Here is a 14,841-nt window from a genome sequence, read left to right as displayed (position 1 = left end):
GAAGTGTAAACAATAGTATGCTATCCCAATAATAAGTGAAAATAATCAGCAAAAGCAGCAGGCAAACCTATTTCACAATGTTTACCCACAGACTTATCTCAGATCGATGAATAAAACATCAACATACGGCGGGCAATCTGCGTCCGTTGAGTTTTGAAAGACTCTGGATTTCGATAATGGGCACTTTGCTCGCGAGAGTTTTTGGTTCTCTAAATTGTCGGGGCATTCTAAATATATATCAGGTTCGCGTGCTCGAGAGCAGAGCTATACTACATATATAATATCTGGCCCAGTCTCCCAGTGTTCGTGCTGCACTCTGCTATCCGCTATCCGTTTTGCTCGCGTGTTAGACGTAGGTAATTTGCTGCTTATTTCGCTATAAATCTTTTTTTTAACCGCGTGTGTACCTGGTTTTAAATTGGGAATATTGGCAGATAACTCCCAAACTCCAAGCATTGACATCTGTGCATATAGGATGTAGCATCCTGTACATACCTACATGTACATATCCACCACCGCCGACAAATCTCTTCCAATTTACGCCGCTCAAAAATAGCCAGGAGGCAGGCTGCATATAGTATATGTACATAATAAACACAGCTGTGGCTAAAATATTAGCACTAAAAATTAGACCCAGTCCCATAAATGACAGATTGGATATACAAATATTTGTAGGCTGTCAGACCTGAAAACTCAGGTCATTAGCCTCCTCCAAAACGATTGTGCAATACTTTGTCTTACACTTTGGTCACTGGACTATTTAAGAGTTTAGTTAGATAAGATTAGATTTGTCATTATTATAGAGCAGTAATCGAAAAGCTTGCTAAGACACTGTTTAAGAACCATTTGTTCTAGCTTTAACTGCTTGTTATCAAGAACTTTTATCCTTTTATGGTCGATATCGTTTCCTCTAGCTAACATAATGATAGTATAATCAGTCTATATGTGAATCTATTTCCATATTATTTTAAACCAACTGAAAAGTTAGTTATTTTAGAATCTTGGGATAGCCTTTATAGGATCGAAAATATGATAAATTTCCCCTGTTTCTCAGTACTCAAGCATACAAAGTACCATAAACTCGGGGAACCCACAACTTCAGATCCCAAGTGCTATTATTTTGAGCACCATTGTTGATATAAACAATCGTACGCACATAAGTTCTTACATATATGTCAGGCCCGACCCGGCGCGCTTCTTTTAACAGCCCTCATGGTGAAATTTATTTTTGGAGGTGCGGCAAAAACAGCGCAATTTTTATTCGAATTTTTTCTATGTTTCGTCTACATGAACACACAATCTGACAACTTCTACATCACATCCTCTGCAATCGTGCACTGTCTGCAGTTCAAAAACCGCTTGAATTGCTTTCGAAAACCAAACCGCCAATACTTTAATATTCTTGGGAATGTAAGAGCATACGAAATGAGTGCGTTAGGAACCTGTTACATTCTTGAAACCATATGAAACGCGTTAATATTATCCCTAGAATTACAGAACCTAGTGTTTTTTACCTTTCAGTTATGTAACATTTGAAGATTTAAGATTATTCCAACTGCAAGCTTACACAATATATTAAGAAATATTAGGTAGTTTCAATATTTTGAATTATTAGCGGTTCGAAAACATTTTGAGATAAGGAATTATTTTTATAATATTTAAGAAAATAATGGGTATTTGAAAACCTTTTTTTTCCATATCCTTTCTATTAATATTATTAAAGAAAATACTCATGTTTTCGAAATATTTTCAACTTATATTTTTTATCAAATACGTAATTACGATTTTCATCTTGTAAAATATCCCCCAGATTATCATCCGTGAAGGCAGGACACAAGATCGGCTGTGATCATGGACCCGGAAGCATTTTTGGACGTGGCCAACCAGGTCATCAAGCTGAAAATGTTTCCGTTCTTCGACATCGCTCACAGTCTACTTGCCGCGCTGGCCGTGCGCGAGGACTTGGGCGCCAATGCCCAGGCGTTTTCGCGGAAGCATCCGCTCGCCTGCTGGCTCTCCACCATGCTGGTGATCTTCGCCGGCGGCATGGTGGCCAACGGACTGCTGGGTGAGCCCATACTGGCTCCGCTGAAGAACACAGGCCAGCTGCTCGTGGGCACGGCCGTTTGGTGAGTGAATGCCCATCTAAAATCCTTATATCCATGTTTAACTAATCCCAATCTATGCTTACAGGTACGTGGTCTTCTACACGCCCTTTGATATCGGCTACAAGGTGGCCAAGTTCCTGCCCGTCAAGATCGTGGCCAGCGCCATGAAGGAGATCTATCGGGCAAAAAAGGTCTACGACGGAGTGGGACATGCGGCCAAGCTGTATCCGAACGCCTGGATCATCATGATCATCATTGGCACCCTCAAGGGCAACGGAGCGGGATTCACCAAGCTGATCGAGCGCCTCATCCGTGGAGCATGGACTCCCACAGCCATGGAATTCATGCAGCCCAGCTTGTGAGTGCTTCTTCCTGATTCACCTGCGATCTTGGTTTTAAATCTATCCTATGTTAACCAGCTACACCAAGGCCTCCCTGCTGGCCTCGATCATCTTTGTGCTGGACAAGAAGACCGACTGGATCTCAGCACCGCATGCACTGGTCTACTTCGGCATCGTCATATTCCTGGTCTACTTTAAGCTGTCCTCCATACTGCTGGGCATCCACGATCCCTTCCTGCCGCTGGAGAACCTCAGCTGTGCCATCTTCTTTGGCGGCATTTGGGACAGCCTGGCCAAGATCCTGGGCCGCGGGCAGGCCAAGGATGCCGAAGGCAAAGATGTTAAGAAGAGCAACTAAACTATTTGTAGTCAGCCTCTACCACCTTACATACCCCCTTAAAAAGTACTTAACGCTGCCAACCAAAGCTAAACGCACACACACATTATATACAGCATACTATATAGCATAACGAACGATCTTCCCATGTGATTCGGATTTGGATTCGGATACGGATTCGATGCGGAAGCGCAAGCCAAAGACATTTTTGTGAGGCGTGGAAATTACACTTGAGGATCAGCATTTTGGGGTTGGGTGTGCCCCGCTGTTCCTCGACTCCAAATTTCACGCCTAGTTTTAGCCCTCGAAAATTTGTGTATTGTTTTACAATTGGTAGGATTTATATAGACCACAGACTTATTTTGGATGCCATATTTAATGCAATTTGAGCATGGCCCATACAGCTAAACTATAATACAAATACGACAGCCGAAAGGAGAACGATTTTAGACCAGCCATCTGAAGGAGCACGCCGAGTCTTGGGTCTTTTGCTGCAAAAGCGACGTGCTCAACGAACGAAATGTGTAAATATTGAAGTCGTTTCAGTGCTTCCTCTTTTTTTTTTATTAAATACATTTTAAGAATTTTTGCCGAAGACCCATTCGAAAACTGAATGATAGATCATTGCTTGAGGATTGTGAACACGTATTCAAGCTGAATTTAAGGCTATTGTAAGAGGTGTGAATGTTTATTGTTTGCAATAAAATTAAACTACGATTTTGGTTGATTGTCTTGTTTGTCTAAAAATGCGGACCTTAACAAATGAGTTGTTACATTGATTTAAACAAAAGTTATTTACAAGTACTTTATAAATCATTAGTCACAAAAATGAGGAAAATTTAGGTTAATATTTTTTTTTATTTTTTGTCTATCCCTTGTCCAAATGGAAATGGATATGATCTTAAAAAATTATTTTCCAAATGCCTAGATTTTATATTTATTTGTTATATTGTCACATTTTGAATTCTCAGTTATATGGTAATAACGTATCAGTAGCTTTATTAGGATTGTTATCAACTACGGTTCTATACAATACAATTTTCCTAAGAACTATACAATTTTTTCTTAAGATTAGAAGATATTAAAGTGATTTTTTTAAAGCAGAATTCTGTAGATTGGTTTGAGGTTTTATGTAGAGGTTTTCATAATGCTTTTGAGCATAGTGTTATACAAAAATATGATTTATAATGAAAAAAAATTGCAAATGTACCACCAAATAACACCCCAAAAAAGGGTGTATAAATCTAAAGAGTAAAAATATCCTCGCTTTTAAACAAAATTGAGTTTATAATTGAATTTTGAACTGTTATGCCTAGATATATTAAATATTATTTACTTTTTTTATAGGTAGGTTTCCGTATTTTGTTGTTTAAAATGTATTAGGGTAAAATAATGGTGCAACAAATGTTTGTATTACAAAAAAAAATACTTGAAAATTAAACATTTTGCACGGGAATTGCCTATAAAACAAATTCTTTTGCCACCTTCTATACAGTCGTGTAGTGCGCCTTACAGTGAACTAAAATATATGGAAAACAAAGGTCAGAAAACAGAGTGGAAGTTGAGTAACCATCCATAACTCACCAATAAACTCGGACACGGGATCGTTGTCGCCCTCGCCGCGCATTGTGCCGGTGATCTCCTCGTTCTCCACCATCGGCAGGAACAGTTGCACAAACTCCGGCGAGTACGGATGCGTAATGGTCTCCAGAACCTCGGTGACAAAGTACCGGATGAGGGAAATGTCTGTGTCCTCGATGGCGCAGCACTGCTTTATGTATCGCAGAACGGGTACAACGCAGCCGCGCGTCAGCAGGTTAACCATCCTGTCCAGGATCATCTTCTTCATCTCCAATTGCACGAGAATCTCGAGCTCATCCTGCTTGGACTCGAACAGGCGGATGAGCAGGAACAGGATCTGCTGTTGCAGTGTGGGATGCACTGCGGCCACCTCGTCGAGCACCGCCAGGTGCGTGGGACAGCTGTCGGTGGAGAGCTTGAAGTAGGACGGTTCCATTACCACATTCTCGATCCACCGAATAACGCCCACGCCCACCACTGGATATCTGGAGAAGAGGGAAGATTTTTATGTGAAGCATACTGAATACTTTGAGGCACACTCACTTGATGCAGTTGTACAGTGTCTGCAGCTCGGCAATCAGTTCGGTGGAGCCCTGGTCCACATTGCAGATGGTATGCGCCTTTTCTATAGCCTGAATTGTGCTCTTCAGCTCCTCCTTGTTCAGCATCCTCTCGGTCATGGGTCGCTTCTTGGCCGGCTGGTCGATGACCGCGGACGCGTAGGCTAGCAGAAACATGTACTTGGGCTTGTGCTCGGGATTGATCTTAACGCCGGAACGAAAGAGGGCGTCTACCAGTAGCTCCAGAAACTGTGGGTTCCGTATCAAGTCTATGGGTGGCGGATCGGATCCCGAGTAGTTGCGAAACAGCACGGTGATATCGGCGGGATTGAGTGTGTTGCGGGTGAGCATGGAAGTTAAGGCTTGACAGGCCTGCGGATAGACCGCCGAACCATTTAGGGCCATCGTTATGGGTGTCACATTTTGATTGCTGTGGATCACAAAGGATTAGGTATTGTTTCGTAATAAACTCATAACCATAACTACTTTTGCAGGGCGTATTTGATGATTTCCTGTGAGAGGCGCTTCATGTTGAACCCGCCCTTCTGCTCCTGACTGAGAACCTGGATGAGCACCTGGGAGTAGACGTAGGTGTGCTGGCCGTGGCAAACCATGCGGGCGCATTCCTGAATGGCGCCATGCACATCGTCCGGATTGTTTAGAAACTTGACGATCGAGGTCTTCAGCACCCGCGAGAAGACCTCAATCTGCTGGGCCGCCGTCGAAATAGAGGTGATCTCGCTCTGGAAGCCCGCATCCGAAATCAGCTTGATGGTGAAGTTGAGCATCAGGCAGTCGGGATACTCCTCGGCCAGGCGGTAGATCAACGAACGCCACGTATAATGGTCGATCATCTCTGTTAGCCAGTCGGGCGTCTCGCCCTCCTCCGTGAAGATGGTGTCCGCCTTCTTGGGATCGAAGGACTTTAGGATCATCTCCTTGAGATGATTCTCCACCATGGCCTGCACCTCGGTCACCTTGACGCCGGCCAGGATTAGCCACTCGGCCAGCAAGTTGGCCATCTGGGCCACCGCCTTGTAGTTTTCCGACAGCATCGATATAACCTCCTCCGGGGAGCCGCCCGACTGGAAGTAGCGCTTCAGCTGCGTGAAGATCCCTGGCTCCATGATGTAGTCTGGTGTGAGGAACTTCTCCAGGCACTCCTGTATCGTCTTCTGCGGATTGTCCTCGAGCATTTCCTGCGATTGGAATGGGGGATAACATGATTAAGTTGGGGAGTTTGTCCACAAATCCAGTGGCGTCAGCGGATTAAACTAGCCGGGATTGCCCGCCACGCCGCAGTGCCACATACCTCCGGGTTGGACTGTCCCTTGGCGCGGCCCTGCCAGCCGGACTCGTCGTATTCCACTTCCATTTTATCGCTCGCTAGCTTATTTACATAAACATAAAATTAATTTTTCTCTTATTTTGATTTGAGTTTATGAATTTTTTAGTAGGGCAGTAAATTGTTAACGACAAAATACCGTCTAAAATTATGCTATGGTTAAGCGCCGTTCACACTGAGTATGCTGCCGCATCTGGGCATATTAATAAAACAAAAATATTTTTTACTAATTCCACGATTGTTTCTGCCTAATTTGTAACATTTGTTAATAATTTTATTTTATTTTTTATTGCCTCCAAGGGATGCGATATACACAACAAAAGTAGGTGGAAAGTGGCTATTAGTTTACAGAAGCGATAAGTAATTTCCAGATCTATCGATAAATATCGAACGCCTTGGATGCCGGTAATTTGGTAAACAAATGTCCGGTCCGGTAAATTATAAATAAATAAATAGATCACAAACAAAACTGGCAACATGTCGAACCAGCGCAAGGACATGTGGAAGCTGCTCTACAATCACGTGAACCGGAACGGGTCCAACTTGTCCCGGGTGTACACTGTGATCGAGGGCATTCTGTGCCAGGAGCCGAGCTTGATTAGCTGCTCACTGGTGCGGGAGCTGCACAACAAATTCCAGGACACCTTCCTCCTGTGGCTCCTCAACAAGCTGGCCAAGTGCCTGAGTGAGACTCCAGATGGCAGGTGAGATTGGCCACCAGCTATGGGATCCAAAAACTAAAAGCTCACCCTTGTTCTGCCGCAGTCAGTGCATCAATCTGCAGAGGAAAATACTCAGCTCCTGCTGTTCCAATCATCCCAAGCTGTACGAACGTCTGGTTTTGGCCTATGTGGAGGCTCTGGAGGAGACCCACCTGCAACTGAGTTCCCTGGACTTCACACAAGGACGCGCTGAGGATAATCCCACCATAACCCTGAGCATTTTCCGCTGCGATGTGGCCTGCCTGCAGGAGTTCGATCCGCAATGCGCCTTCGAGGACATCAAGCTACCCATTGAGCAGGCCGATCTGTATGCCAAAAGTCTGCTGGAGGTCTTGGAGCACGCCCATCACATTGGCTATGCCACGCACGGCGACATCTTCTCGAGCAGCCTGCACCAGGCCCTGCTAATCCTCAAGGAGTGCGACATTGACACAAAGCTGGCCAGCTTGAACTACTGCCACAGCGTCCTGCGGTCACAGTCGGCTATTAGCTGGTCAACCAATCCGGATGTTGGCCACTACGCCCAGTTGACGCTGGAGGCAACGACCATTATGTGGTCCACAGTTGCCAAGTGGCTGGAGTTTGGCTGTATGACACGCCAGGAGCTGGGACAGCTAAACGTGACCACCAAGCAACTGCTACTCGTCCTGCAGAAGCGCGGTCAACAAGCCCTCCAGCTTGGCTATCTACTTCTCAACGAGATTCTCAGCCTGCCCGCCGACATCGAACTGGAGGATGAACTACTGGAAACTCTGAGCGCCTTTATTCAAGGCCAGCTAGAGCATTCGGTAACATCGCTGGAACAGTTAGTGCACTTCCAGCAGCTTTTGCTAGGTCATTGGCACTCCTATCCCGAATATTTACTGCCCATATTGGCGCTAATGGCTGTGCAACAGCTTGAGATACGCACAACAGTGCTGCAATCGCTGACCCAAAGCCTCGTTCGAATCATGAAAAAGGAGCAAATCTTGGCCAGGGAATGGCGGGAACTGGTTGCCATTCTACGCACCTTTAAGCAGCTGGAACAGCTCGTCTTGTCACAGAGCCAGCATAAGATAGCTGACCAGGAAGCCCACATCGATGTCTCGCTATTGGCCAAGTTGCCGCTGCAGTGTGAAATCACAAAGGTGACGGACACCAACTGGAATAACATATCAACGCAGCTGGTCGAGCAGGAACCCAAGTGCCCCTCAGCCAAAAAGCCCATATACTTAGAAATATGCTCGCTTTTAATGAAGATCACCTTCATTCGACACGTTCTAAAGACGCAAACGCAACACCAGCTGCTAGCTATTCTCCAGCGGCACATGGAGCTGTCCCACCTGTGCGGCGTTCGCTTGGAAACGCCTTCGAGTGCGCATACCCAGATGCAGGGATTCTATGCCCAGCACTACATGAATCTCATGCAAGCGGAGGAGACGCAGGAGGTGTTCTGCAACAATCTTCCACAGTTGTACATAGCGGGCTACATAAAGGCGGAGCAACTATTAAAGAGTCTGACCTCTATTGTGAGTCTTATTGGACGCGCTCATGTTATCCGCTTACTGCTGTGCTCCCAGCCAGGTACTTTGAGTGTCTTTAAAGTCCAGGATCGCATTGAGTTGTACTGCCCGAAATGCAAACCATTGCCAGATAAACTTCCTGGTATTTACCTGGGTAAATGCAAACAGCAAGTAGCAAATTTTGACTTTTCAAACGCCTCCCTTGAGATGATAGCAAAAGATTTTCTGTTTGATCCCGATTTTTCATACATTTCCCATCACCTGGATTTGCTGAGCTTCGAACCCAAGCTAATCCTGCGTCTTCTAAGGGAAGCAGATGGTCTGCAAAAAGTTAATGTGAAGGTCCTTGGCCTTTTGGTCTCTGCAATGCGTGCTATTTCGCCGGAATTCAAGGAGAAATTGGGCAATCTTGTTCTAAATGCCATTAAAGTCTTGCTGGGCAAGCCGCTAGCAGAGCAAAATGTTTTGCAGCAGAGACGTGTGCTGAACATACTGAACGCCATTGCCCACATGGAAGACGATGAAATCTGGCTCTTCCACTGGTTCAAAATGACATTCTTCCTTTTGGTGCACACCCGATCGCTGGTCACCCAAGAAGCTGTGCTGGCGGCCACTGAGATGTGTGCCAGCCATGGTCTGCAGACGATTAATCTGTGGAACTGGTACAAGCGGGATGCCCTCGATTTGACCGTTCGTCTGGCCTTAACAGGATACCTTTCAGATGGCGTTCGCTTCACCCGATCCCTCAGAGCGGTGAGTACTTTGCAGCTATTTTAACCTACAAAGCTTAATATCGCCTTTGTTTTAGCTCACTAAAATGTTGGGCTTCACATGCGTGCAGGAGTTTACCTGCAAGTACCAACGCCTTGTGACCGCCATGGTTTTGCCGCACTGCATCCTGGAGCCGCGTTGCAAAGGAGTTCTAGTGCTGATAGCCAAACAGATGCGGAAGCCCATTGCCACATGGTTTTCCACCTCGTTTCTGCGTATCTACACCCATGTCTATCTCACCGAGGATCCGGAGCTGGCCAATAGTTGCATTGAGCTGGTGGTTAGCTGCACCCAGTCGAGCCTGCAGCAGCTAATGAATGCGGATGTCAAGGTTGGCCGTTGTTATATTATTATTACTCTTTATTTTGTATTATTTGGTTTATTTTATTTCGTATTCCTGCTAGCAAACGGTGGCCGAATTGCTAATTTATTTCAACCGAAACCCCACTTTCGTGATGCGTTCCTTCCAAAGCCTTTTGCAGTTGAGCATCGGTTCCGAGGAGGAGCTATCCAGTCAAACGGCCAATGCGGAGTTTGCCAATTTTATTGCTGAACGATTCCTTGGAGTAATCACCTACTTCGAGAGCTGCCTGAGTGAATCGGCCTTTGAAAAACCATTGAAAGAGGAGACCTTGTACAGTTTGGGACAGATTATGCGCTTCGTGGGATCCCAGCATGTCACCCAATTCAGGTTCAAGATTATCGCCATGCTGAGTTTCGTCCACACTCTGCAGGAGCCTCGTCTGCAGCGCATTTGCCTGAAGATCTGGCACATATTTCTGCATGTTGTGAATGTACAGGAGCTAGGGCCATCGTTGGGCAGGATTGTGGCCACTTTGCAGCCGCTGCTGGCGGACAGCGAGAGCGTGAAGCAAGTCAACGATCTGTATGAGTTTATAATCCTGCGTAATGCATCTATGCTGGGCAACTTTATAACTGACCTGTATTTCCTGGATCGCATGGAGAATGTGGCGCCATCCATTCAAAAGTGCATCAGAAGGCATACAGCGCACCTGGACTTGAAGGGATCGACCGAGGAGGAGGGACAATCGAATACATCGCCACAACTGGTGGAACAGTTGCGTTTTCTGCAAAAACACATCACCGACGAATGCCTGCAGGTGCGCGTCTATGCCCTCCAACATCTGGGCGAACTTTTCGGGCGGCGACGAGATCAACTAAACAGCACGATCCTCAGTGAAGTGCCTCTGGAACCGCTGCTGGAGCAGATTGTGAACGTCCTGATGGCCGGCTGCCAGCACGATGATGGTCAACTGCAAATGGCCTCGGCCAAGTGCCTCGGAGAACTGGGAGCCATCGATGCCAGCTATCTACCATCGAACTACAACTTTGCCAGTCCGCAGCAGTTGCCGCTCAATATATTGTCCGATGACTTTGCTGTCTTGGCCCTGACGGCGCTGTGTCGCGGCTATCAGTTCCAGCAGAAGACAAAGCATGTGGATAGCTTTTCGCTGGCCATCCAGGAGACGCTGGCCATTTGTGGCATCTCGCCCAAGGAGCATAAGAAGGTGCAGCTCTGGCAATCGCTGCCGGCACGAATGCGTCAGGTGATGGAGCCCATGTTGCACTCCTGCTACACCTATTGCCATCGCCCGAATACCTGCCTGCAGCAGCCGCTCTTTGGGAGCCACTACTCCCATAATTTCTATGAGGAGTGGGCCTTTCTCTGGGCCAGTCGATTGATCGACTACATCCAGTCAGCGGACACGCGCCATCTACTCAGCTCCTACAAGCCGTGCATCAAGCGAGATGGCAATATGCTGAGCACCTTCTATCCCTACATCCTGTTGCATGCCCTGCTCGAGTGCACGTCGGAGCAGAGGCGTCACATCCAGGAGGAGTTCATGGCCGTCCTGCGAGCCAATGAGGAGAGCTCCAGCTCAGTCAAAGGTCGTCAGGAGTTGGGTGCCATCAAGGATAATGCCTTCAAGCAATTCGAGTCACGAAAGTATGCCGCTGGGATCATGCCATCACAAGGCAGTTCAGTTCTGGAGCGGAAGGAGGACTCCAGTCGCGTGCCCCGCCTGGCTGGCAAGTTGTGCGCCGAGCTTTTGGACTTTTTGCAGCGCTGGCTCAGGGAGTGGCAGCGAATTCATGGACGTAGTACCGGCGGAAAGCCCCCGGAGACAATAGATCCTAACTACAGGAAAATCTATGAGTTTCTTAACCAGATACCTAAGCTCTTGGTTTCCCGCGCCAGCTATAATTGTGGAGAATATGCACGGGCTCTTAGCTACCTGGAAAGTTATCTGGAGGAGGGCGAGGACAAATCGAAGAGGTTATTGGAACAGTTTACGTTCCTCGTAGAGGTGTACGGTTCTCTGAAGGACCCGGATTCGGTGGAGGGAGCAGTGCAGGTCCGTAGCTACGACATGAGTGTCACGCAGGATATCTTGGTCAATCGACTGGTGGAGCGGCAGCAGGACATGATCACCTCCTACGAGCAGCTGCTCTCCAGCACAGATCAGATGCAGCCGGATCACGTGCGCGCCATGATCGATGCCTATTTGAGAGACACACCCAAGACGGCTCAGTTGATAGCCGATGGGTTGTGGCAGCGACTCTCTGATCAGTATTCGGAGCAGTGCTTTGCGGAGTGCAAGTCGGAGTTGCTCTGGCGCCTGGGCAGTTACGATGAGATGGAGGAGCTGCAGTCCAACTGGCCAGCTCAGTGCTCCCAGGGCTGCCTAAAGCTACGCAGGCCACTAACCACGCGTATCGAGTTCGACGCATTGCTGGACGGGATGCGCGGATCGGTGCTGGAGCAGCTAAGAAGCTGCTCGGCTGTGCAGCAACACTCGTATGCCAATGCCTACGATGCGGTGTTGAAACTACATTTAGTACATGAGCTGCAGTGCAGCCAGCAACTGGTAGAAAAGCTCGAGCAGGATCGCGATCGGGACAACCAGGAGAAGCTTATGAAGAAGTATTTCGAGGATTGGCAGTATCGCCTGCAGGTCATACAGCCGCAAGTTCGCGTTCAAGAGTCAATCTACAGCTTCCGTCGGAATTTACTGGCAGAGCTCCAACGCCGCTTGTCCGACCGCGGCCACTTGCTGCCCCACCTGCAGACGGAGCTGGCGAGGATCTGGCTAAACAGCGCGCAAATCAATCGGAATGCCGGCCAACTGCAGCGTGCCCAACTTTATATACTCAAAGCGGCGGAATACAAGCCCACGGGTTTGTTCATCGAGCGAGCCAAGCTTCTGTGGCAAAAGGGTGACCAGGTGATGGCCATGAACTATCTGGAGGAGCAGCTGTCCATCATGCGTTCGGAGTGCCAGGGTAATGTCAAACAGCTGGCACCGGAGCAGCGACATCTCTTCTTCCGAGGAAAGTATTTGCAGGCCGTGTACAGCGCTGAATCGATGCATTTGTGCGCGGATGCCGTCCTCAAGTACTTCGAGGAGGCCATTGCCGTACATCGCCAGTCGGAGAGCTGCTTTGTGCAGATGGCGCAATTTCTGGAGAAGATGCGCGAGGCCAGGCAGGGTGGTAAACCAGACGCCACCATTGAACAAGACGACATGCTGATCAGTGTGATGGTGAACTATGCGAGATCCTTGCGCTATGGCAGCGAACATGTCTACCAGTCGATGCCGCGACTGATCAGCCTGTGGCTGGACACCACCGAGACCTCTACCAATAACGAGCAGGTGAAGAAGATGAATGACCTGCTCACCAACTGCTGCACTGCCTTGCCAGCGGCTATCTTCTATACAGTCTACTCCCAGATGCTGAGTCGCCTGTGTCATCCACTGCCGGAGGTCTTCACTGTTCTGCGTAATATAATCATTCGACTGGTGGAGGAGTATCCACAGCAGTCGCTCTGGATGCTGTTGCCGCACTTTAAGTCCGCCAAGGCTTCTAGGATCAAGCGGTGCAAACTCGTGCTCACCGACAGTCGATTGCAGAAGGCTTCTTTCCAGAAACAGCTGAGTGACTTCAACTCACTCACAGAGCGTCTCATTGAGCTGACCAACAAGGAGGTCACGCTTGATAGAACCTACAAACTGAGTGACTTGGACACACGACTCACCAAGCTATGCAAACAGGCGGAATTTTCGAATATTCTGCTGCCCTTTGAGAAGTACATGCAGCCAACGCTGCCGCTGAATTCGGACACTACCTCTTCCACACTGAACCAACTGCCTACGAGTACAGGGAAAACCAACTGGTTTCCCTACCAGCAGATCTACATCAGTGGCTTCCAGGAGTCCGTGTTGATCCTGCGCTCGGCGGCAAAGCCCAAGAAGCTGACCATTCGGTGCAGCGATGGCAAGGACTACGATGTGTTGGTAAAGCCCAAGGATGATCTGCGTCGAGATGCGCGACTGATGGAGTTCAATGGTCTGGTCAAACGATATCTCCACCAGGATGCACCGGCTAGGCAGCGGCGACTTCACATCCGCACCTATGCTGTGCTGCCCTTTAACGAGGAGTGCGGCCTGGTCGAGTGGCTGCCCAATCTGGCCTCATATCGAAGTATCTGCATGAGTTTGTACGCCCAGCGGGGTCAGGTGATGTCCAGTCGACAACTGCACCAGCTGGCCGTGCCGCTGAATGAGTCGTTAGAGCGCAAGAGAGAGGTCTTTACCAAGCAGCTGGTTCCTGCCCATCCGCCGGTCTTCCAGGAGTGGCTGCGCCAGCGATTTGTCACCCTGCACAGTTGGTACGAGGCGAGGAACACCTACATCCGCACCGTGGCCGTCATGTCCATGGTGGGCTACATCCTGGGACTGGGCGATCGCCATGGCGAGAATATCCTGTTCGCCGAGGGCAACGGCGACGCTGTCCATGTGGACTTCAATTGCCTGTTCAATCAGGGCGAACTGCTGGCCTATCCGGAGGTGGTACCTTTTCGGTTAACACGAAACATGATCGTCGCCATGGGACCGCTGGGCGTGGAGGGCAGCTACCGCAAGTGCTGCGAGATCACGTTGCGTCTGCTGAAGCAGGAGACCAAGACCCTCATGTCCATGCTGAGGCCCTTCGTCTACGACGTGGGCGCCCAGACGCGAAATGGAGCCGCCACGGCGAAGATCACAAAGGATGTCCAGCGCATTGCCGATCGCCTGCAAGGACACGTAAGTGTATACTTCTGGGTCACGAAGTTCTACCGCAAGATAATTACCCAAATCTTTACTTTTTTACAGGTTAAACGTCAGCAGGCCAACAGCATTCCACTTTCAACCGAAGGACAGGTCAACTTTCTCATAAACGAAGCCACCAAGGTGGACAACTTGGCCGTCATGTACATTGGCTGGGGAGCATTCCTTTAAAGGGATGTGATCTACCCGGCAATGGATTCTAGAATATCCAGCAAATACTACTTCCACAGATTGCTTGCTCTTATATGTGTAAATAATATAGTTGTTGTTAAGTTTATGTAGGTACGAGAAAGAAGAAATTGTATACAAATATTTGCTCGACTGTTATTTGTTAAGTTGAGAAAGTTTAAAACTCATTACATTTTTTTTATACGAATTCTTGTATACAGACAATAATTCTTTGTGTTAAAAAAGTTGTATAGCTACTAGGTAAATTAATGTA

The 14,841-nt window shown here is 47.9% G+C and overlaps 3 protein-coding genes across 4 annotated transcripts; 2 read left to right on the top strand and 1 right to left on the bottom strand.

Moving 5' to 3' along the window:
• The first annotated feature begins 214 nt into the window (after positions 1-214).
• On the top strand, positions 215-3,508 carry LOC108006268 (trimeric intracellular cation channel type 1B.1). 2 transcript variants are annotated; one of them, XM_017069716.4, is made up of 4 exons: positions 215-356; positions 1,811-2,129; positions 2,194-2,466; positions 2,528-3,508. In XM_017069716.4, exons 2-4 carry the CDS (start codon positions 1,852-1,854, stop codon positions 2,805-2,807), a joined length of 831 nt encoding a protein of 276 aa, XP_016925205.1. In that variant the 5' UTR covers positions 215-356; positions 1,811-1,851; the 3' UTR covers positions 2,808-3,508. The 2 variants fall into 2 exon arrangements, with proteins under 2 accessions (XP_016925205.1, XP_016925206.1); XM_017069717.4 differs by having other exon boundaries at positions 338-352.
• Positions 3,273-6,398, bottom strand: TH1 (negative elongation factor complex member TH1). The gene is made up of 5 exons (XM_017069728.4): positions 6,240-6,398; positions 5,414-6,126; positions 4,911-5,357; positions 4,371-4,852; positions 3,273-4,305 (listed from the first exon to the last, which is right to left on the bottom strand). Exons 1-5 carry the CDS (start codon positions 6,300-6,302, stop codon positions 4,274-4,276), a joined length of 1,737 nt encoding a protein of 578 aa, XP_016925217.1. The 5' UTR covers positions 6,303-6,398; the 3' UTR covers positions 3,273-4,273.
• Positions 6,399-6,655: 257 nt separating this feature from the next.
• mei-41 (meiotic 41) lies at positions 6,656-14,767 on the top strand. The gene is made up of 5 exons (XM_017069848.4): positions 6,656-6,976; positions 7,038-9,249; positions 9,305-9,598; positions 9,672-14,375; positions 14,445-14,767. The coding sequence occupies exons 1-5, from the start codon at positions 6,750-6,752 to the stop codon at positions 14,568-14,570; spliced, it is 7,563 nt and encodes a 2,520-aa protein (XP_016925337.2). The 5' UTR covers positions 6,656-6,749; the 3' UTR covers positions 14,571-14,767.
• Positions 14,768-14,841: the final 74 nt, after the last annotated feature.

The sequence above is a fragment of the Drosophila suzukii genome, chromosome X (assembly GCF_043229965.1).
Source record: "Drosophila suzukii chromosome X, CBGP_Dsuzu_IsoJpt1.0, whole genome shotgun sequence".
Lineage (NCBI taxonomy): Eukaryota > Metazoa > Arthropoda > Insecta > Diptera > Drosophilidae > Drosophila > Drosophila suzukii.
Note: the sequence above shows the minus strand (reverse complement) of the source record. Positions and strands in the feature narration are given on the sequence as shown.

Bases quoted from the DNA above. Each gene is read 5' to 3' on its own strand.
- mei-41 (XM_017069848.4), top strand. From the start codon at position 6,750: ATGTCGAACCAGCGCAAGGACATGTGGAAGCTGCTCTACAATCACGTG. The intron at 6,977-7,037 runs GTGAGATTGGCC...GTTCTGCCGCAG, and splicing joins AGTGAGACTCCAGATGGCAG to TCAGTGCATCAATCTGCAGA. The intron at 14,376-14,444 runs GTAAGTGTATAC...ACTTTTTTACAG, and splicing joins CCGATCGCCTGCAAGGACAC to GTTAAACGTCAGCAGGCCAA.
- LOC108006268 (XM_017069716.4), top strand. From the start codon at position 1,852: ATGGACCCGGAAGCATTTTTGGACGTGGCCAACCAGGTCATCAAGCTG. The intron at 2,130-2,193 runs GTGAGTGAATGC...CTATGCTTACAG, and splicing joins CTCGTGGGCACGGCCGTTTG to GTACGTGGTCTTCTACACGC. The intron at 2,467-2,527 runs GTGAGTGCTTCT...TATGTTAACCAG, and splicing joins GAATTCATGCAGCCCAGCTT to CTACACCAAGGCCTCCCTGC.
- TH1 (XM_017069728.4), bottom strand. From the start codon at position 6,302: ATGGAAGTGGAATACGACGAGTCCGGCTGGCAGGGCCGCGCCAAGGGA. The intron at 4,853-4,910 runs GTGAGTGTGCCT...CCTCTTCTCCAG, and splicing joins ACACTGTACAACTGCATCAA to ATATCCAGTGGTGGGCGTGG. The intron at 4,306-4,370 runs GTGAGTTATGGA...CATATATTTTAG, and splicing joins TCCCGTGTCCGAGTTTATTG to TTCACTGTAAGGCGCACTAC.